Source organism: Drosophila simulans, chromosome 3R, assembly GCF_016746395.2.
Source record: "Drosophila simulans strain w501 chromosome 3R, Prin_Dsim_3.1, whole genome shotgun sequence".
Lineage (NCBI taxonomy): Eukaryota > Metazoa > Arthropoda > Insecta > Diptera > Drosophilidae > Drosophila > Drosophila simulans.
Window position 1 is genome coordinate 3113895 of NC_052523.2, and position 20085 is coordinate 3133979.

The 20085-nt window shown below is 43.4% G+C and overlaps 5 protein-coding genes across 7 annotated transcripts; 2 read left to right on the plus strand and 3 right to left on the minus strand.

Moving 5' to 3' along the window:
* Window positions 1-1731: 1731 nt before the first annotated feature.
* Window positions 1732-2705, minus strand: LOC6726982 (guanylyl cyclase-activating protein 1). Its single transcript, XM_002102347.2, has 3 exons — window positions 2196-2705; window positions 2027-2134; window positions 1732-1942 (listed from the first exon to the last, which is right to left on the minus strand). The coding sequence occupies exons 1-3, from the start codon at window positions 2553-2555 to the stop codon at window positions 1757-1759; spliced, it is 654 nt and encodes a 217-aa protein (XP_002102383.2). The 5' UTR covers window positions 2556-2705; the 3' UTR covers window positions 1732-1756.
* A 315-nt stretch (window positions 2706-3020) lies between these two features.
* Window positions 3021-4077, minus strand: LOC6726983. Its single transcript, XM_002102348.4, has 3 exons — window positions 3607-4077; window positions 3443-3553; window positions 3021-3390 (listed from the first exon to the last, which is right to left on the minus strand). The coding sequence occupies exons 1-3, from the start codon at window positions 3964-3966 to the stop codon at window positions 3184-3186; spliced, it is 678 nt and encodes a 225-aa protein (XP_002102384.1). The 5' UTR covers window positions 3967-4077; the 3' UTR covers window positions 3021-3183.
* An 820-nt stretch (window positions 4078-4897) lies between these two features.
* Window positions 4898-5953, plus strand: LOC6726984 (EF-hand calcium-binding domain-containing protein 1). 2 transcript variants are annotated; one of them, XM_039295761.2, is made up of 3 exons: window positions 4898-5365; window positions 5421-5528; window positions 5571-5820. In XM_039295761.2, the coding sequence occupies exons 1-3, from the start codon at window positions 5012-5014 to the stop codon at window positions 5637-5639; spliced, it is 531 nt and encodes a 176-aa protein (XP_039151695.1). In that variant the 5' UTR covers window positions 4898-5011; the 3' UTR covers window positions 5640-5820. The 2 variants fall into 2 exon arrangements, with proteins under 2 accessions (XP_039151695.1, XP_002102385.2); XM_002102349.4 differs by having other exon boundaries at window positions 4900-5365; window positions 5588-5953.
* Window positions 5954-10375: 4422 nt separating this feature from the next.
* LOC6726987 (argininosuccinate synthase) lies at window positions 10376-19194 on the minus strand. 2 transcript variants are annotated; one of them, XM_044923437.1, is made up of 3 exons: window positions 18786-19194; window positions 18451-18696; window positions 10376-10666 (listed from the first exon to the last, which is right to left on the minus strand). In XM_044923437.1, exons 1-3 carry the CDS (start codon window positions 18954-18956, stop codon window positions 10391-10393), a joined length of 693 nt encoding a protein of 230 aa, XP_044779372.1. In that variant the 5' UTR covers window positions 18957-19194; the 3' UTR covers window positions 10376-10390. The 2 variants fall into 2 exon arrangements, with proteins under 2 accessions (XP_044779372.1, XP_002102388.1); XM_002102352.4 differs by lacking the exon at window positions 10376-10666 and adding an exon at window positions 16909-17874 and having other exon boundaries at window positions 18786-19033.
* On the plus strand, window positions 15807-16936 carry LOC6726986 (Golgi-associated plant pathogenesis-related protein 1). Its single transcript, XM_002102351.3, has 5 exons — window positions 15807-16061; window positions 16117-16254; window positions 16310-16530; window positions 16579-16704; window positions 16756-16936. Exons 1-5 carry the CDS (start codon window positions 16011-16013, stop codon window positions 16835-16837), a joined length of 618 nt encoding a protein of 205 aa, XP_002102387.1. The 5' UTR covers window positions 15807-16010; the 3' UTR covers window positions 16838-16936.
* Window positions 19195-20085: the final 891 nt, after the last annotated feature.

Genomic DNA, 20085 nt, shown 5'->3' on the forward strand with positions numbered 1-20085 from the left:
AAAATGTCTTTTAATTAGTGTTTAATTGAATTGCAAACTGGAATTTTAATCGAAAATTGCAGCGGGTCGACTTTTCCGCCCCGTTTGGCCCCAAAGTTTGCATTGTCCACTGAGCTAAATGGTTTGTTTGCTTTGCCAACTCGACTTGGTCATTGATAGCCCAAAAGTCACTTGTCGCCATCACCAAGGATTGTCAATGGACTGCGGTTAGATTTCCGAGATACAATTTGGAAATGGGGGTTTCTTGGGTGTATTCTAGGTGATGAGAGCCATGTTTAAGCCATATTTAAACGTTTGTTTCTATGGGATTAAAGTCAAGATGATTAAGTTGAAATATAATGATCATTGGAAGTGTTGCAAAGACCTACAAATTATTATTAAAATTATAGAAAATAAAACAGGAGAAAAATAATCAAACGGTATTTAGAAATATTAACTACACCTTTAAAAGCATAGGTATCGAGTCCCATAAGCTCTACCTTACTCATCTGTCCTCTAAATTGCTGGGCACCATATGCCCACCCGGGTTAATTGATTATAATTACATACATGTCCTAATGCAATTCATCAAACGCGCATTGTCTCCGGATCTCCAGACCGACTGCCACTCCTCCAGGTCGGCTGGTCTCCACCTCCCTGGTTCTCAGGTTCCACGGTTCTCCTGGCCTCCGGCGGAACGCCCTGCACGCCTTTGACGACAATAATGAGCGTAATGATGCTGCCGGGGCTGCAGGCCATGCGGATGCTGCTGTTAATGCCACAATAAAGACCGCAGCATGGATGCCGATGGCCGGAGGAGCGCTAGCTCGGTTGAGGCTCAGGCTCACGTACAAATTGCATGATTACTATCAGGGATAATTAATGTTGATGCCAGCGAGACTCAAACATGTTGGCCGACGGCAGACGACGGACGGCGGACTGTTCAACAAAAGGCCAACTGGGAGGGCCAGGAGTTCTGGCCAACTCAAGTCCCGAGGCCACATGCTGGCTTAGACCGTTGATATGGGGTTTCCAGACTGGAAGTTGTCAACTGCAGCCAGGCGAGTCGATCAAGCCAACCCGTTTTCGTAGTTTAAATGAAACTAGAAGTTGCTGTGACTTAACTATGGTGTCGAGTGCAGATTTTTGGGGATTTGGTGGGTAACTAAGCCGCCCGCTGGCAGCAATTAATGTAAATCAATTCGAATCACATAATGCCACTGCATAAATGCCAAATCATGGCAAATACGTGAGCATTCAGTGGCTTAGCCGTGTCCCAAATACTTGCAAATGCCAATTGAATCGGGCAAATTATCAGATGAAGAGGGCGGGCGGAAAAGCCAGAGCACATTACACACAATTCTCAAATTGTTTGGCCTGAACACCGCACAAAACCGTACGTAATGTAATCAAACGTATTGAAGTTAATGAGCTACTTAACCGACTTCCACTTCCGACAGGCACTGCAATCCCATCCACTGTGGAATGTGCGGCTGTGGTGAATCGTATAATTATGAGATGCCTTCAACTGGGTCGAGGACCCCAGCCGACCACAAATGCCCGCAGTGAAGGTGAGCTTGGGCCACTATAAGCCACAGTAGGAGTTATCGCTTTAATTCAGATGCCGCTGGTCAAAAGCAATATTTAGAATTGGCATTTTAAGGCCTAAATAAAAAGTATCGCTCAATGTTTAGATGTCCGTTTCAGGCTGGGATTCTAGCATTCGAAAAAAGGGAACTATTCAGTAAACACTTTTTCAAGACCACCAATATCATGTTTAATTCATTTTAAGTTGCAGGTTAATACAATGGGCCATAAGATTTTTGTCCTCCTTTGATGGAAATAACCAACCTAAGAACTCCACTAAAATTGGCTGCTGTTCCACGACAGTAGAATAGTCCTCGTAGGAAATGACTCCGTCCTTGTCCAGATCAAACTTCTTCATGAGGAACTCGGTCATGTCCTAAAGAATCAGATGGTTAATTAGTAATATCCATCCAGCTGTTTTAATTACCACTTCAAGTGAAGAGTAATTATTTTTACTTACCGCCTTAAGTTCGTTAAGTTCATCTTCGTCTTCGCCGTAAAAAAATTTTTCACAAGCCGTGCCAACTTGCTCGCGATCAATGACGCCAGTGCCTTTGGTATCATAGACCTGTGGAAAAACGTCTCAAAGTATTTTCGATACAAATTTACATAAGGATACCAGGACTGACCTCGAAGGCAAATCGCATTCGCACATGAATGTCATTGGTTGTGTAGAGATGGAAGAGGTGAATCCAGGCCCTGGGACTGACATACTTCGTATCCTTTGTGATGGCGAGCAGAGTGCGTTCGATCACCTGGACACTGGCCACGTTGAAGAGCACCAAGAAGATCTGATAGAACTGCTTCTTGGTCATCTGCTTGCACTGCGGTCCGTTGGCCTTTGAGAACTTGTAATAAACGACGAGCAAACAGGTGATGTCCGTCTGGGACAACTCCGAAGTTAGGGTTAACTCCTTGATCAAACTCCCGTAGAGCGCTGCAAACCGACTGTTCTCCATGCTATCTATGGTGGCGTCTAGGTTTTCCATAGCTAAATTATTTTTTTTTTTGTTTTTTATTTATTTGTAATGGTTGTTTTTTTTTTGTTACTTTTGCTTTTTTGAAACTTTTTATTTTTGTGTGTTTTCTTTTTTAATTTTTTTTGTATTTTGTGTTATGTTGTGGTTGGCAGATGGATTTTGAACAACAATGCTTGATATAGCTTTCAAGTACAAAATCAAAGGCTTCTTGCTTCGCTTTTTTTTTGGGCTTTTGGCTATTGGAATAATATAAGCATCCAACACGGCTCATCGCGCGTCCTTATAGTTCTTCTTTACTCGTACAGTATCCCCTAATGTGTAAATATCCACTTGATCAGAAACCCTTGCAAAATATGAACATAGAGATTTTGCAGAGCTAATGATGCATCCGTAGGTTGGCTAGTTCGCCCACTCTATCGCCTTATATATACACCAAGTTAAAAAAGAACCAATCGCAAGTCCTTTTAAGACAACTCACGCGAAACATTTGCTTTATTTTCAATGTGTTGGTGGAAATTTGATATATCATGCTTATAAAAATTATGAATTTGTAATCATACAAAAATTTTGAGCAACTACTTTTGCGGCATCCATTTGGTCCTCATTCATTGTGATCAAGCTTAATCAAATGACAAGCCTATTTTGCGTCTGGGTTACAATAATTGAGCATGGAGTCCATGTTGATAACATGGGCCATGAGATCCCTTTCTTCGTTCGATGGAAATAGCCAGCCCAAGAACTCAACCAAAACGGGCTGTTGGGAAACAACCGAGGAGTAGTCCTCAAACGAAATGACTCCATCCTTGTCCACATCAAACTTCTTCATAATAAATTCAGTCATGTCCTGTGAGTCAGTAAATTGTATTAAGTTATTCCAAATTGAAAAGTAAGCTTACAGCTCTGAGCTCAATTAGTTCATCCTCGTCGTCGCCTTCGTGGAAGAATTTCTCGCATGCCACGCCCACCTGCTCGCGATCGATAACTCCGGTGTTCTTGGTGTCATAAACCTAACAAAGAACCCTATTAGCATTGCAAAAGTGCTTAATAATCCACTACCCACTTCGAAGGCAAACTTCATACGGCGCTCCAGATCCTCTGTGGTATACAGCTCAAAGAGATCCACCCAGGCACGGGGACTCACGTACTTGGTATCCTTGGTGATGGCCAGAAGGGAGCGTTCAATCACCTGAACATTGGCCACGTTGAAGAGCACCAAGTAGATCTGGTAGAACTGATTCTTCTTCATCTGCTTGGCTGCAGGTCCGTTGAACCTGACGAACTTGTAGTAAACGCAAAGCAAACAGGTGATGTCCAAGGTGGACATTTTCGAGGTTGCAGCGATCTCCTTGATCAATCCGCCATACAGGGCCGAGAACTTGCTGTTCTCGGTGCTATCGACAGTGGAGTCTAGGTTTTCCATGGCTCACGTAAGCTCGCGGTGATTTACTCTTTACTTTGATTTACGACTGGATATAGGATATTGTTTGATGATCAATCGAGGAGTTATAATGATTGAATGGATATGTCTAGTGCAGTTGGCATATGTTTCCTTCGCCTGCTTTTCTTTAATTTGAAAATTTATATGGTTGTCCTCTTTAAGCGTTTTATGAGAATTAAAATGTTTCCAATTTCGTTTCCGCGCCATTTGTCTTGCTTAACAAATTTATGCCGTAAGTCTCTTCCAAACACCGTACGAAAAATATATCAATCAAAAGTCCATACCAAAATCCAGCCCAACTCGGCTGTAAATCCGCCAACACTTGGCGATGTCAACTGTGGAGACATTAAGGAGCGTGAATCCTTGCCGCCCTCTCTCCTTCCTCCTTCCTCATCCCCACTTATTTTATTGTTATTATGCCGTGTCGAGCGGCTCAGCCGCCTCCTCATTTTTTTGGTATTTCGGTGGGCGTGGCACGTGTGAGTGTGTGTATGTTCCGAAGGGGGCATACAATTACACAACAAAGGGAAGGAGATTCCGAACATTTGTTACCCCAAACAAAATGGCTACACAGCCATTTCCGCCGAATTTCCACATGGAAGGCTTTACACCCATCTCGGCGCTTTTGTTTGGATTATTATATTCGCGTTTCTCATGCGCACAGCTTTCAGCTTTTGCCTCAGCCTTTGTGTGTTTCATCAGGCGGGTTTGTTTCAAATATTTATTCGAAATGGGGGACAGATGTAGTCCATGTAGCGTGGCTGATGTATTTTTTATGTCGCGGCGTTGTTTTATCGCTTTTAAATTGCGCTCGTTACATTCCCTGCGATTCCTTGGGCTGCGGCTGCGACTTACCCAATCTATTTGCAATTTGTCTTGCATAACCCTCACCCTTTTAAGCAGGCCAGAGCCTCATAAGTTAGGCATTTTCATCACACACCCGAAACACACGCCCCATTACACAGTACTCTCTTAAAAAATATTTTAAATAATAATTACTTGTTTACCATTGCCATTAAAAAACACAATGAACCGCATCGACCTTACCCTGGACGACATGGCCAACAACAAGTTCCTCACCATGTACAGTACTCTGATCAAGAGCTTCGCTGCCTCCACGGAGTTTTCCACCAGCGAAGTGGTCAGCTTGCTGATCGTGTTCTACAAGTACGCCCTGAACAACAGATCCCGCATGATGTCCACCAGCCAGCTGTACAATCTATTCCTCGTCAGCTTTGGGATCTTCGACGTGACCATCATCGACCGCATTTCGATGAACATCACGCAGGACGGCCGATCAGTCTCTCCAGAAGCCTGGATGCGGCTGTTCTGTGTGTTCTTCAACGGAAGTCTGCAGGAGCGAATGAAGTTCGCATTTGAGGTAGTTACTCGGAAATCGTAGCTACTTCTTTATTAAATTTTCCCATGAACTACAGGTTTATACAAGCGGTGGTGCTGTGGTTCTGAATCGCGAGGTGGTCGGCGTGGCCATTGAACAATTCTTCACTGGCGATGACGACGACGAGGTCAACGAACTGCGAGCGGTGAGTGTCCTGAGATTACTGACCATTATGCTTGCTTTTCAGCACACTTTTCCGTGCAGGACATGTGCGAGTTCGTATTCGGAAAATTCGACACCGACAAGGACGGGGTGATATCGTTTGAAGAGTACGCCGAAATTGTACAGAATCAGCCTGGACTGCTCGAGTTCTTGGGTAAAATATTCCCGGATGACAAGGACAGATCACTGGTGGCGTACTGCCACAACATTGAGTCTATGTTTCCGCCAGAATGTGAATATTAAAAGAAAGAAAGGAGGCTGTTCCTTGTGGAAAATTCTTCGTATTTTGCATAATTGTATACATTCTCAGCCTGCTGAGGAAAGCTTTCATAAAATAGCGCAAGTGTTGAAAATTGGCGCTTAGAGGCCTGCAAGCCGGCTTACAATAAAGTCATTTTCCATTAAGTACACACTGGGAAAAGTTGAAATTGCCTCCGCAGACTGCGACTGCCACTGCGGGCTCCACTGTTGTGTTTTTTGTCCCGAAATCTGTGTCTTGTGTTCATGTTCAACTCCTTCCAAATGCTTTTCGATTGTGTGTGGGCGGTGCGGCAACTTTTGTTTGTCTATTTTGCGGCTTTGTAGAGCAATTAAATTTGCGCAACATATGCGGGCTCCGGAGGCAAAACAAGAAAATCTCACAGACCCAGCTAAATTCTAATTAAGTTCCCCCAAAAATTATATCTATGGAGGTGGGAGATGAAAGAGAACGAATTTCAAACGTAAGTTAGTTAAAGGGAACCTATAGAAAAAAATTAACAAATTTGGTTTTCGAAAACTGACGGACTAAAATTGGCTTCTAAAACAGACATACACTTTCGGTTTTAATTGCTGTTAGAATTAAACCTATTATATATACGAAAATCCAAGCGCAAGTTGGTAGAATCAGAATAATTAAACAGAAAAAAGAATTTACCAAACATAAAGTAGGAACTACATAACGGATGTGATATCCAAATGCCTTGTTCTCCGCAGAAACCAATCCTGTCAGCTGGAATTTTGTGGCAGTTCTCCGACAGTTGGGCGAATTGTTTAAGAACATTTCCAAGACGAGACACTACAAGTTCTATGCTGCGGTTGCCTTCCTCTGACATTGGGCCTGCCACAGATTTCTATCCATCTATCAATTGCTGTGCGTGCAACGGGGCGTATGGGTAACCTCGAAATCGAGAGCGCAGAACTGAAAGTTGGCCATCATGTTGTGTGTGGGGCAATCAGAGAAATGCCAGAAATCGGATTGCCTGGCACAACAATTTGGTGACCCAGAGTCATTGACACGCCTCGTTGTCGGGGCATTGGCTGGGCATTAAATTCAGCGCGTGACTTTCACCCCAGACATTTGTTGCTGGCCCGCCCCAGAAAATTCAGCACGAGCCCGGTCCGGGATAATGAAAAAGGGATCTGAAAAGGCTCAGTAGAAAGCATGAAAAGTGACCGCGACATCCAGCTGGGAGCTGCCCCACTGCTTCTCCGTTTTTTTCCTTTTTTCACTGGAGTTCAGAGTTCGTCACGACTTCGCTACTTTGCTGCAAAAGGGTCCTTGGCTTGTTGTCCTTTTTCAGCATTAACACGCGGCCTCCTGTTGCATTTCAGTTAAAATTGCGAGGGCCAACGATCCCTGCTCCTTTTTTCCTTTGCTTTTGTGGCTCGAGTGTGCTCCCACCAAAAAACAATGCCACAGAGCAAAAACGCAAAAGGGCAGCAACAAATTGGGCAAAAACAAACATGCTCCCCACATTTGTATTCCTGAACGATATATCCTGCTGTTATCCTTTCGCGTTCGTCAGTCCGACTGGCAACGGTTTGCTTTCCTCCGCACTTTTTGCCGACTGCAGTAAATCTTGCAGTGCAACCGGTTGGCATTTTTATGAAGTTATACCGCAAACTCAGCTGCATTCCGTCCGCCGCCCAGTGCATTAACACATGCCAGATGAAAATGTGCATTTTCCAAATGAAATGACCGCAATGAGAGCGTGGGTGGAACCAAAAAAGGGCCAACTTTTTACCATGAGATTGGCCTCCGACGCTCCGCCGGTTACAAATATGATTAACCGCAGCTATTAAGGCACCAATTTGTGTTTTTTTGAGCGGCAAAATTACAGACACTACACTCCTTATTCAACCGATAAACGGAGTTCAGGTGAGTGGATGAAATGAAATCGTTATGGGTTTTACGTAATATGTTTGGGATATTAGCGATGCTAAAGTTATACCTCTATTTATACCTTCTCACTCGACTTAAGCATCTGAATTAGCCAATATTTTATTTTCATTAGAAATGCGAAATGAAAACAAACCATTCGAACAGAAAGATAGAAATCATAATGCAAACAAATTGCCTTTTTAGAATTCAAAGTGCCGACAAGGCAGGCTCTAATGCGTTTATGCCCCGGGCGAATCTGCGAATCTGCCGTCGAAGGAAGAGGAAAATGCGCATTCTGGCTTTGCTTTTACGATAACAATAACAATGATAATAATAATTCGATTCGCATAACATCAGGCGACGGAGGGCTGAGACCCTGGAATGCCAGGCGACCTGGAATCGGTTTGATTGTCACATTGTCATCATCTGCATATTAAGTACAAGTGATTACACCCTCGCACTCGGGAGATACAGCTACGGCTACAGATACAGATACAGGTGAGCACATGTCCTTGCGCTCGGGATGCTGTGTGCTGCATTGACAATTCGGCATTTAAATCCAGTCAAGCATCGGGGAATAAGAAAAACTCCGAGCACATTGCGCGCACGGAGCACAAAAGCCAAATATCTAAGAGATACATATGTATCCTTTGTTAACGAGCACGAGTCGGTGCAAATGTAAATGTTATCCAATGGGTTTTTCGGGGCGGTGGCGATGACGAGGGATCCCAACACGTTTGACACGGCGGCACGGAGAAATCAAATCAAATCGGTTTTTGGGCGAGCAAGGAAATCGGAAACGGATTCCATTTCAGGCACGTGAAGTCGTTTGATTATCCTGGTCTTTGTGCTAATGATAGAGCGGTGAACCCCGAGGAGAGTGCGTCTCCATTGTTGTGCTGAATTGTGTGTTGCTCCAATATTCCCCATAATCTCTCACGTGGCACTGGAGGGGAAAAACTCATTTGGAGCAACACAAGCTCCAATTAAGTATGACCAACTTCCACAAGCGACTGTGCTGCACTGAATTGGACTTGGAGCTGCACATGTACAGTGGTTGTTCCAATTGTGCCACCAAATATTTAGTCTTTTATACCCATTTATCATTTCTTAGCCCGCTTGAATACTCTACTCTAATTATTCGCAAACATCTTCATTTTCTCAGTAAGTTCTTATTTTAAGGACACAAATTTAGTGCGCGCACAGGTATGCAACATATTTTCCAACAGGCACTAGTGTATCTGTTACTACGATTTCCACCCCAGCCAGCTGCACACTGTTTCGTTTTCTTTGTCTTTGGCCCGGAATTAAGACTAAGCACTTCGGAGCACACAACTGGCATAAACAAAAGCCAGACAATTGGGAGAGCGGGGGGAGCTGAAAGGAAGAGTGCCGGAAAAGCTGCAGACCGACTTTGGCTGCGGAAAACTCGTACTTGAAAAATCGTAAAATTGAAATTATAATTGCCACTGCAACTGAATCGGAGCGCTTCTTCGTTGTGCGGCGCTTGCTGCCAAAGATGCTCTAATTACGCCCCTAAGTGGCTGGAATCATTAAAATGCTTCTCAAATAATAATTGCCCGCAAACAATTCATTTCACCAGCGCTCTCCCAATTGTGGTATCTTAAAGTATGCTTTCCAGGCACTGCGGGGAGTACCCACCTTTCTCCGGGGAAACTCCAAGAGCTGAGGCCACTAACCGACTTCAGTTGGCAGGCGATGGTGAAGTGCATGTGGCATGCCGGATGTTGTGACAGTGCCAAAAATATTTCCCCATTCTCCCGCAGACCCCAGCAGGGATAAAATGCAACCCTGTGCCCTGCGGCACTTTCAGTGCCCCACAATGCACAGCATTCATTTTTTGTGATCTAAATTCGGATTCGGTCAGTTGTTCCACTTCGCTCTTGTGCGCTGACATTTTTGCTAAATATTCAAAAAGTTTGCCCGCTTTGGTGTCTCACTAGTTTTTTGATGTCGAGCGGATTTTTATACCATATCCGAATGTTTGTCGTACACACCATTCCATTTGGGGTACAAATCAGGCTGATGGCTTTCTGTTTTCCGTTCGATAGTTTCGTGCGACAGCTACACACGTCGCCAGGACACTGGGACACCAGGACATCAGGACACCCGACAGTTGTTAGCCCGGAGTTTAGTTTTCAACTGCGTTAAGCAGGCAAATCCACGTAGGGAATGAAATGGAATGTGAATTTAATCTCTTCAATGGCAGCTCGGCTCAACTTTCAATAGTATCCGTGGGTCAGGCGAAAATCCGGACTTTAAATGGCTGAAATCCAAATGGATTTCAATGAATTTTATTAGACTACACTGTTGTCTTTGATTTTCTAGCAACATTTGTGTCTAACAGAAATTGTATATAATATTTGTTAGTTTGGAATGTGTGAACCGATTAATTATGTACAGCATTGTAGGTGATATGTCAAACAATGGTTCAAACGATTCATTTGCTTATTTACGCTATACGGATTCCTAATAGGTTAATTAGGAAAGATAATAAATATCCGAGGATTTACTGCCAATTCCTTTGAATCTTCACCTCACTTTTAATAGCAAATCAGACTTTAAAGTGTGATTAAGGTGTGATTAAACAATTACAAAAGCAAGTTTTTACCATTTCAACATGGTAATAGCTTTAAATTTCCCTCCGTCTAATGTGCGGACATTCATTTCGCATTTGGGAGTTATCGGAAAAGCAGCAACACTTCAGATTTCAAATTATTTTTAAGTACCCGAGAACTGTAAATTGCACAAAAGCCAATTCTCAGCATTAGGAAATTGTTTTGTATTTCTGCGTGTGTGTTTGTGTCTCCCACAGCAACAACGATAAGAAATCCCAAATAGACAAACGTAAATGTGGCCTCTTCTGGGGTCCAAGCTTGTGTGTTGATTCCGGGTTCGATTCCCTCGCATTGCTGAAGCCCCTGTAAGCCGTGCCTTAGATGCACTGTAAATAAAAGCTTAACCCGAGAAAAAATTAGTAAAATATGGAATATACAATAAACTGTATAGTCGGGATGTCAGTAATAATATATGTTAATGCAATTATATAAACAAAAAATGCATTTCGTGTGTAGTCCTATTTTTAAAGTACTGTTAAGTACTTTTTTAAGTGCTTTCACAAACGTTAAATGTCCAATTATTTATTGAATATTTGCACACATTTATTTGATGTAAATATGTTGCAATGAATGTTGCAAACTCAATGTGTAATTTTGCACACTGCACAAAAGACGGAGGAGGCGCTGTGGGAACATGAACCAAAGTGTTTGTTGCATGCAACTGATTGCAAAGGATTTTATGGCTGTTGCTGCTGCAGTTTCCGCAGTTGCCCCTCATCCTGCGCCCTGTGTCCTTAGCTCCCCTTGGCAGGGCGATGCAAAAATCCACAACAGCAGCAGCTGCCGATCGCAGCAGCAGTGGCAGCAACAGCAACAACAACAACAACAGCCATGCTTAAGAGCTGCAGTTTTCAGAGGATGAGGGCGCAAAAATGGGGACGCAAATGGCCTGGCATGGGGTGAAATGTCTGCGCCGGCTTCCTTGTTGCCACAGAAGGTGTCGCTGCACTGGCAGTGGCGCGCTGTTGTGGCAAAACACGAGCCCGCATCATCAGCAGCAGCAGCAGTAGCAGTAGCAGCAGCAATGCCAGTTGCAGCATCGGTGGCAGCAGCAGCAGTAAAATGACGACATCAGCATTACATGCGAGAATTGCTCGACTGCGGATTTGCAGTTTAATGGCAATGCATCCAGGCGACTGGCAAGCCGTCGATGCAATCGGCAGGCAATCGGTGACGGAAATATGCTGCGGTGCCGTGTGATGCGGTTGCCATCCTGTCATCCTCGTCCTGCATCCTTGCCACCGCCCGCGTGATTAGCTGGTAGGCGAAGGTGTGGGCCAAGGTGCAATTTTCCACACATCGAAATGGGGCTTGTCAGCCTTCAAAACAGTTCCGCGATGTTCGGCTGAGGCCTTGCCAAAATAATCCGGAGCGGCATTTAACCGCCTCTCAAATCCACACTGTCAGCGGCACAATGCGCTGGTAATTGCTTTGGGACATCAATTGCAGAGCAGCCGGATTCAGGCGGATTCGAACTTTTGGAGCTTGGCTTAGGCTGTGTGAAAAAAATATCTGGGTCGTTTTTGAGCGAGGACTCTTATTTTGATTTTGATTGCATGGGTTTTTTACGAAAATATTTTTGGCATAGCGGATAAATGGTACTTCAGATTTAAGTAATAACCTAAGTTGCCAGAACTCTATTAATAGTTTGGGATAGTTCGGAATGAAATAATTTTTAAGGCAATTATCAGCGTGAAGGCAAAAAGAAATTAATTGCACATTGCACAGATGCACTTGGAAACTTGATTAATTACGCAAATAAAAATGTTTCAATGATTGGAAAACTGATAGCACAACGTTTATGATTCCGAAGACCCTCACCCATTTTTTCGTTAAGGACATAAAAATATGCCGTGCCGAAAAAACTCAACAAGTTTTCCAATAAAATTAAAAGTTTGCCTGCATGCACAGATTTCGCAGATTTCACAGAATCCATTGAAAGTAGCAAATACAAATACTAACGAAAAATAGAGAAAGCTGGCGATGGGTGGAATCGGGAGGTGGGAGGTTGGAGCTGGTCAGGACCAGCGCTGTTGGCAAAGTTTTGATTGCCAATAAGGATTTACAGGTGATAATACAGCATAATCTGGCCACGTTCCACGTGCCGCGTTGGCAGGGCAACATTCTGTTGTAAAATTGTATCTGGAATTTTGTAGTTACCTTGTGCTCCCGGCTTTTGCCCGCTTTTCCTTTGCGAGCTGCATCCGCGGAAAAGTGTGGAGCGAAATGCATTAAAATGGATTTCGAAACTTTAAAACTCAATTTCAATTGCACAGAAAAAGTTTCGCTCTGCGATTTGCATATTTACGTGGAAGGGAGCTGGAAAACAATATCATCCCGCGGCAGCGCAAAAAATGTATAAATTCCTAGGTCCACCTGGGATGTTCAGAAATTAATTAGTTTCGCTCGTCCCCAGATCTTGGCCCTTCAACATTACCTGCAGCTGCTGCCGTCGACTTGGAAATGAAAAAGACAAACAGAGCAGCTCCTCTCCACTGCTGCCAAGTGTAATAATTTGAAAAGCCATTGCGCCTCCGCTGCTGGGACGCGAAAATTCATTCATTTGAAAAATTAAGTTTTCTCACGGACAACGCCGCGTCACACCGTCGGCCAATGGGGCGTATGAGTGACCTGATTTCAACTTCTGTCTGCACTTAATTACAAAATGAGAATGCATCCAACGGCAGGGCCAGCAACTACAACAAAGCCCGCGCAAACAAATTTCAATATTAAAATTCCTTTTGCCCATAGTTTTGGCGCCGCGAAGGAGCAGGACGAAAGGTCCGGAGCAGGGTGCCGGAAATCGGAAGTACGATGTCGGATGTCGTGAGTCAGAAGCCAGGAGTCATGGAGACAGAGACAGCGACGGCACAGCTGGCTGAGTGCAACTGCGTGATAATTAAAATCAAAGCGCTCGAAAGAGGTCAGGACTTTCGCTTGGATTGCAAAGAGGACACCAAGACGAATTCTTGAATACAATGAGGCAGGAGGAGGATCTTCACAGCAGGGACAAATAAAATACAAATCGGCGAACCATTGGCCAAGAATAATGAACTAAAAAACATGAACCATAAAAAGGACATAAAGGACCAAGTGCATTACAATCAAGTATAGTGTTGAAGACCAGGCTTGAAAACTAGCCTTTTCTATCGTTTCATATCCATTTTTTTTTGTTACAAATTCCAGAACGAACTACAAACCCAAGTGTCCTGGAAACGCAGCCATAGGTCAGGACTTTTCTAATCCCTATAGTTCCGCCATTCCATGGTGAGCGGGCAAGGGAGCAGGAGGGAGTAGCTGTATGGGGTGCTATCAAAACAATGAGGAGCAATTAAAATTCACCCCAAACAATTTGTGAGCTTTGGCGGAAGGACCCCTCCTCCCTTCCCAACGAGGATGGGCGTGCATGCGTTTCTGAGAAGGGTGGGGATGGGGGGCAGGAGGAGGACACATGCTCATAAATAAATTTATGTTTGCTGAAGTGTATTGGGCGTGCCAGGATACCTCGTCTCCTAGCTCCCGCTTCCAGTTAAAGTTGGCCATAAATTTCTTGCTGTTGTTGCCAGCTCCGACAGCTTTGAGACAGGTCCAGAGAATGAGACGGAGCGTGTTTCTCTTTGCAATTACAGGGACTTCTATTTTATCATTCGGTTTTGTATCTGGGGAATTTGGTGCTGGTCTCTTGAGTTCTGTTTACAGTTCGACTAATCAATTTGCCCAGCTAGGAGGGATATCATCGTGTAAGTGGCGAAAATTAGCAGCCATTTAAATGCGCGCTTTAAGCCGCTTTCCGCTGTGTTGTTAATCATACTTCACACTTTTCACAAAGTTAACCTTTGATTCAATTTATCAACTTCAATAAGCAGCACTGCAATAAAGGCGACACACACACATATATATATACACAGGGGCCGCAAAAACCAGAGAGAAAGCAGGGTTTCGCAAAAGTTGCGCCTGCGAATCGCAAAGGACTAACGACATCCTTTGAACGCTCGCAAATAATCCCACAAAAACCGAGAGCTTAACTTTTTCAGCATTTATGGCGTTGTGGGGTTGGCGTTGCATTCGCCCACATTTGGGCCAAAGCCCTTTTTGCCGCTCGCCCAGTTTAGCACAAAGTTGAAGCGTCAACGCTGTCTGATTCTGATCGTATGCCACCAGCAGGCAGCGCAGCCCACAAAAGCAACATAGTATCTGCCACTGATGGATGGATAGATTCCTGGATGCACCGATGGATGGATATGGATGGATGGCCTGCACGAGGCCCGAGTTCAGTTCGATTTCAGTTAAGTTGGTTCACAGGCGCGGTTTCGAGGCCCGAATTTGTTGCCAAGCTCCAGCGATGCGATTGACCACCAGACAAAGGCGTTTTGGGCCAGAGTTCCGTTGAATTCGGCACTCCGGTTTTCATGCAAAAAGAGCAATCGGTCTTGTGCTCATCAGGAATAGATACAGTATCTTGAAAGCTTGATACAACCATTATTTAAGCACCTAAATTAAAATAATTAGAAAAATATTATTTTTCAACCTCATGCGCTAATCAGAGCTCTCCGCTTTTATATTTCCGCGGTTTATATGTCCTTATTCCAAAGCAGTTGTGCCAACGAGACCAAGTCAAATATTGGTGCTCGATGTCCTTTGGGAGCTTCTGGATCTGTCGAAAGTTGTCATCGCTTGGTTCTCCGTCGTTAGCCCTGTGAATCCCTGGGCTGGGAAATGTCTTGCTCGCTCATCAATTCATGTCAATAGAAGGACAATGTTTGCCTACACACGGAGGCACAGATGCAGACGGACATACTCGTATAAATATCCAAGAAGCCTGAAATACAACCCAATCCGGTGTTTCTGCTGCTGTCGGACTTTCCTCTATTTATTTGTTGTAATAATATTAGTTTTTGCATTTATGTATGTGCGATTGTGTACTTACAAGAAGCATCTTTTGTTTTGCTCGTCTTTCGCCGGACCTGGGCCACTCCGGAAACAAGATTAATGCAATTGGGAAATCCATGCTGGAGCAGATGTGTTGGCTCCTCTGTTTGCTTTTGTCTCAGCTCTGGCAAATATTGGGAATGATGTATGTATATTTATTTATATGATAGTATTTCATTAATTGTGTATTCGACTGCCTTTGCAAGTGTCCCGCCGCCACACTTGAGCAGCAGATTTATTAAACAAACAATCGAATTGATTGCAATAGAAATTACACAACTACTCGTACTTGCCAATCTGAAGTGCATGTACATACAAAGTAAAATATTTTATTCAGCTAGACTGCACTTGATTCGAATTTGATTGGGCATTACTGAGGTGCACAGATTGAGTGAAAGAAGTAGTGCAACTTATTCTAGTACAAACTTGTACACTCAGAAAAATTGAGAACGACAAAAAAACCGAGATCGGTTGTGCATCATCATTCTCATGAGATGAAACCTTCTTGATTTCGAAAAGAATACGCTCTCAATATTGACATTTTCAGACGGAAGCAGTATCGATCTGAGTTTGCTGAGCATGATTCAATCTTGGCTAGATTTTGAGATCTAAATTCTCAAATCAATTGAGAACGGTTTTTTCTCTGAGTGTACAATCGAGCATACAGAAACCTTTCAGAACAACGCCACAATGTTAAAATACTAGATGCCAAAATTTTCGTAGTGAGACTCTCGAAGAGCCTCTTCTCAAAACTATGCGTTTAATAAGGATTATAGTGATTGTGTTTTTGGTAGCAATAAGCGAGGTACTTGACAAGATTGACGTGCCTGTAACATCTTACGATCCAACATCCATTTCAGTTCGATCGGAACTTTGCCATAAACTATGACAATGCCGGAATTGTTCTAAGGGAAATAAACAAGAGAAGAAATCGCCATGGAGTCCCAAAATTGAAATTGGACAACGTACTCAGTAACGAATGCCAAAGTTATGCTTGGGTATGATTAAAGCCAGCTCCTCTAACCCTACTTGCCTAAGAGGTTCAACCACCAGAAACTGTCCAAGTCGGCGACTCTTAACTATTCGGATCCCACTAACAAGGATTACACAGAAAGCATTTGCAAATTTGAAGTTAAGAGGGGAGCACTGTCGAGATGTGTCAAAAACTGGTATAGAGGACGGAAATTGGATATTTTAGACCCCAAGGCTAAAGATTTCACTGCCATGATTTGGAGGTCGTCCGTTTCCTTGGGCTATGGCGACGCAAACATAAAGTAAGTTCCTATTTTCTTATTCGGTCGGAAATGATCACCGTTCCTTAGTTCTCTGCAAGGGGTTTTCGTGGTCAGATACACTCCACCTGGAAATGTGAAAGGATTGTACAAGGACAATGTTCCTCCCAGGAAGAGAAAACAAAAGAAAAAAAAGAAAGAAAACAAACGAAAAGAGTATGATTTGCATATGCGGCAAAAATGTTGTTCCTAATCGTATTGTTCCAGAGACTGTGCCAGTCGTCCGGATAATCGATGTGTCTTATTGTTGTCCATTCTTTTCTTGGTGTCTACTAATTGGCAAAATTGATGTCCGCTATCTGGAACTAGCTAGTTATAGTCCTCTTAAATGAAAATTATTTGTGTAAGTCAAATTTTAGTAAGCTGGAATAAAGCAATGTGTATTCAATCGCCTCGGTTTGGTCATTATAAATGTTTATGTATTGTAAATTCTTTTAAGTAGAACACACAATATGAAATTTTAATTTATTCTAGCTTTTTCGTTCAGTTTTTCTTCGTTGGCACTTCGTAGGCACCGAACGCTCGGACATGTTCCCTGATTCGGACCGCATTGATGGCGATAAATCCACCGGCATCCTGCGGCACATAGCCACCGTGGACGTCCATAGATACGAGCTGTTCGTTGTAAAGAGCTCCCACATCATTCGACGCCTTCCGGGCGACGGCACGGCAATAGCCAGGAGCCAGTTCCACGGTGACCTTTCCGGAGACCCGCTGCTCGGCCAACTCGATGCATTTACGGGCATAAATTGCCTCGGGACTGAACCAGAAGCCATTGTACACGTAGTCGGCCATGCGATCCCGCAGAACCTGCTTGGTGCGGAGTACTTCGCGGTCCAAAGCAAACACCTCGAGGTCCTGGTGAGCAGCAAAGAGGATGGTGCCTCCAGGCGTCTCGTACACCCCCCGTGACTTCAGTCCTACAAAGCGATTTTCCACGATGTCAATCCGCCCAATGCCATATGATCCGCCAATTCTATTGAGGAAATCTAGCATCTCCAGGGGTTTGGTGTAGACTCGACTGCCGGCCAAATCCTCCACACTGCTGGGCAGTCCCCGATCGAATTGAATGACCAAGCGAATCGGATTACACGGAGCCCTAGTCATGGGATCGACTGTCATTTCGTAGAGATTTTCCGGAGCTACTGTGTTGGGATCTTCGAGTATTCCGGACTCGTAGCTGATGTGCAGGATGTTGGCATCGGTGCTCCAGGGAGTGGCTGGCTTGGCGCTCACCTCGATGCCGTGTTGCTGGGCATAGGCAATTAGGTCCTGTCGACCTTGAAACTGGCAGCAGAATTCTACATCCCTCCAGGGAGCGATGATCTGGAAAAAGTCGATTTCTCGTTTATAGCACAGTCAAGTCTTTAAATTTGATCTCATATTAAATTTCTATAAGTGTCTGAGGAACATTAATTTAGAACTATTTCATATAAATCGATTTTGATGTTCACTTCATTGTGATGACATATTCTTCCCGCTGAGCAACAGAAACCATAGCGATCCAAAAAGCTCTTGACCTCTTTATTTAAAATTAAGAAAAACTAAAAAATAGTATAAGCTTTGCGATTTCGAAGTAGCAAACAAAACGGCTTGAAAAGGAACATTCAATCAACATGTCGACGAACCGGTTCTTAAACCGGAACCTTTTCTATCGGTACGGCTCAAACACCGAACCAAAGCAAAAAAAAAGCGCCGTGAACTTCACGGCACTTCTTGTAACATAGATTTGTTTATAGATTACACTCAAAGATGTAAACGTAGCTAGAGTCAGACAACTTGGGTAAGCACGACTGTATTGTTGACTTGGCGTGCGATAAGGTGCTGATAAGAGAGGCAATCTGACCGTGACGGGTCTTACCAATCAATTAGTACGGATACCTCTAAAAAGTTTGGACGTACCTTCAGATCCGGTTTGAGGGCGTAGGCGCACAACTCGAAGCGCACCTGGTCGTTCCCCTTTCCGGTGGCTCCGTGGGCCAGGTACTTCGCTCCATACTCGCGGGCGACCTCTATCAGGGCTACACTGATGCAGGGCCTGGCCAGAGAAGTGCCCAGCAGATAGCGCTCCTCGTACACCAGACCCATTTGTACGGCCGGCCAGATATAGTCCTCCACGAAGGACTGCTTGACATCGGCCACGATAACCTGAGTCGATAGGACGAAACATATTATAAGAATTCGAATTCAAATTTCGTTCGACATATGTATGTATGCCACACTTCTGGTTGCACAACCTTTTTTGCGCCAATCTTAAGGGCCTTCTTCTCGGCGGCGGTGAAATCTTCCTTCTGGCCTACATCGGCCAGGACGCAAATGACCTCATACTGCTTGTCCAGCAACCACTTGAGGATGCAACTAGTGTCCAGGCCACCGGAGTAAGCTAAAATTACGGTTTCCTTAGGCATATTTCCCAGATGCCTGTCCACTTGTCACACTTGTGCAAAAAATACTACATTTCGAAAATTATTAGCTCGTTGAGCTTGGAGTAATCTCCGTCTAATCAAACTAGCTTATCAATCCCTACGCCTGGTTCCCTCTGTATTTACCTCTGATGATAAGGCGATGTTGCTGCCGCTAATAAACACCCGTTACTCGAAGAGTACAGGGTATGCTAGAAGAAACCGTTTCCGACCCTATAAAGTGTTTATTTTCTTGATCAGTATAACTTGCCGAGTCGATCTGGCTGTGATCTCGCTGTAATTTTGGTAAATATAATTGCCAGTAAGTTGTTTGACCATATCTGGGAACAGAAATCTTGGAAAAGGTAAGGTAATTATAAGCTAGCCCAATTTCAGGTACAATGAAGTCGGACACGGAAAAATATTAGCAAAAACTCCAGTTGCTTTCCAGGATTTCGTACATCTGAGTCAATGAATGCAATTTCATTGCTGCCTTGAATTAATAGGATTCTTTAGAGTTAAAGAATTTGTGGATGGCTTAATTATCGGAAATACATTTTATAACCAAAACCTATTGAAAAACCGTAGAATCATTTTATCTACAAGTTTCAAAATCGGATTCTTGAAGATGACTAAATTTGTAAACTCTGCCTACTTTAGTATGCAATCAAAACTCAAACCCGATTTTAAGTTTTTGATATCTGCAGTAATTATGATAGTTTGCTACCGTTTTCTGGAAAATCTGAAAAAAAAATAGAGAAATATAGCTCCTTCAGCGTTACAAATTAGCAACACAAATTTGGGTCTAAGAATTGTAATTCTAATTTCTGCACTTTTTAACGCAATCTATTTTATTTTTATCAAGTGGCATGTTAATGCTTTTGCATGCCAATTTTTTCACCAAGGAGCGTTGAATAAAATATTTTTGGATGAATAAAGTTATATTTTGATAGAATGTGATCCAACCACAAGTGATCGTGTTAAGTGTGTGGAGGCTTAGATAAGCGCTTTTCAGAATTATTTTATAATATAAATGAAAAGTACGAATATTAAAGTAATGTATCTTTTGTAATGAAAATTCACGTATGGCCATCCATGGTACAAAATTGCCAATTATAAATATTACAGAGCAATT

Excerpts from the sequence above, each read along its gene's own strand:
- LOC6726983 (XM_002102348.4), bottom strand. The coding sequence starts at position 3,966 with ATGGAAAACCTAGACTCCACTGTCGATAGCACCGAGAACAGCAAGTTC. Across the intron at positions 3,554-3,606 it reads GTATGAAGTTTGCCTTCGAA|GTTTATGACACCAAGAACAC; the intron begins GTGGGTAGTGGA and ends GTTCTTTGTTAG. Across the intron at positions 3,391-3,442 it reads AACTAATTGAGCTCAGAGCT|GACATGACTGAATTTATTAT; the intron begins GTAAGCTTACTT and ends ACTGACTCACAG.
- LOC6726986 (XM_002102351.3), top strand. The coding sequence starts at position 16,011 with ATGCGTTTAATAAGGATTATAGTGATTGTGTTTTTGGTAGCAATAAGC. Across the intron at positions 16,531-16,578 it reads TATGGCGACGCAAACATAAA|TTCTCTGCAAGGGGTTTTCG; the intron begins GTAAGTTCCTAT and ends ACCGTTCCTTAG. Across the intron at positions 16,705-16,755 it reads AAAGAAAACAAACGAAAAGA|AGACTGTGCCAGTCGTCCGG; the intron begins GTATGATTTGCA and ends GTATTGTTCCAG.
- LOC6726987 (XM_002102352.4), bottom strand. The coding sequence starts at position 18,956 with ATGCCTAAGGAAACCGTAATTTTAGCTTACTCCGGTGGCCTGGACACT. Across the intron at positions 18,697-18,785 it reads TTAAGATTGGCGCAAAAAAG|GTTATCGTGGCCGATGTCAA; the intron begins GTTGTGCAACCA and ends CTATCGACTCAG. Across the intron at positions 17,875-18,450 it reads CCCTCAAACCGGATCTGAAG|ATCATCGCTCCCTGGAGGGA; the intron begins GTACGTCCAAAC and ends GACTTTTTCCAG.
- LOC6726982 (XM_002102347.2), bottom strand. The coding sequence starts at position 2,555 with ATGGAAAACCTAGACGCCACCATAGATAGCATGGAGAACAGTCGGTTT. Across the intron at positions 2,135-2,195 it reads GAATGCGATTTGCCTTCGAG|GTCTATGATACCAAAGGCAC; the intron begins GTCAGTCCTGGT and ends GTTTTTCCACAG. Across the intron at positions 1,943-2,026 it reads AACTTAACGAACTTAAGGCG|GACATGACCGAGTTCCTCAT; the intron begins GTAAGTAAAAAT and ends CTGATTCTTTAG.
- LOC6726984 (XM_002102349.4), top strand. The coding sequence starts at position 5,012 with ATGAACCGCATCGACCTTACCCTGGACGACATGGCCAACAACAAGTTC. Across the intron at positions 5,366-5,420 it reads GAATGAAGTTCGCATTTGAG|GTTTATACAAGCGGTGGTGC; the intron begins GTAGTTACTCGG and ends CATGAACTACAG. Across the intron at positions 5,529-5,587 it reads AGGTCAACGAACTGCGAGCG|GACATGTGCGAGTTCGTATT; the intron begins GTGAGTGTCCTG and ends TTTTCCGTGCAG.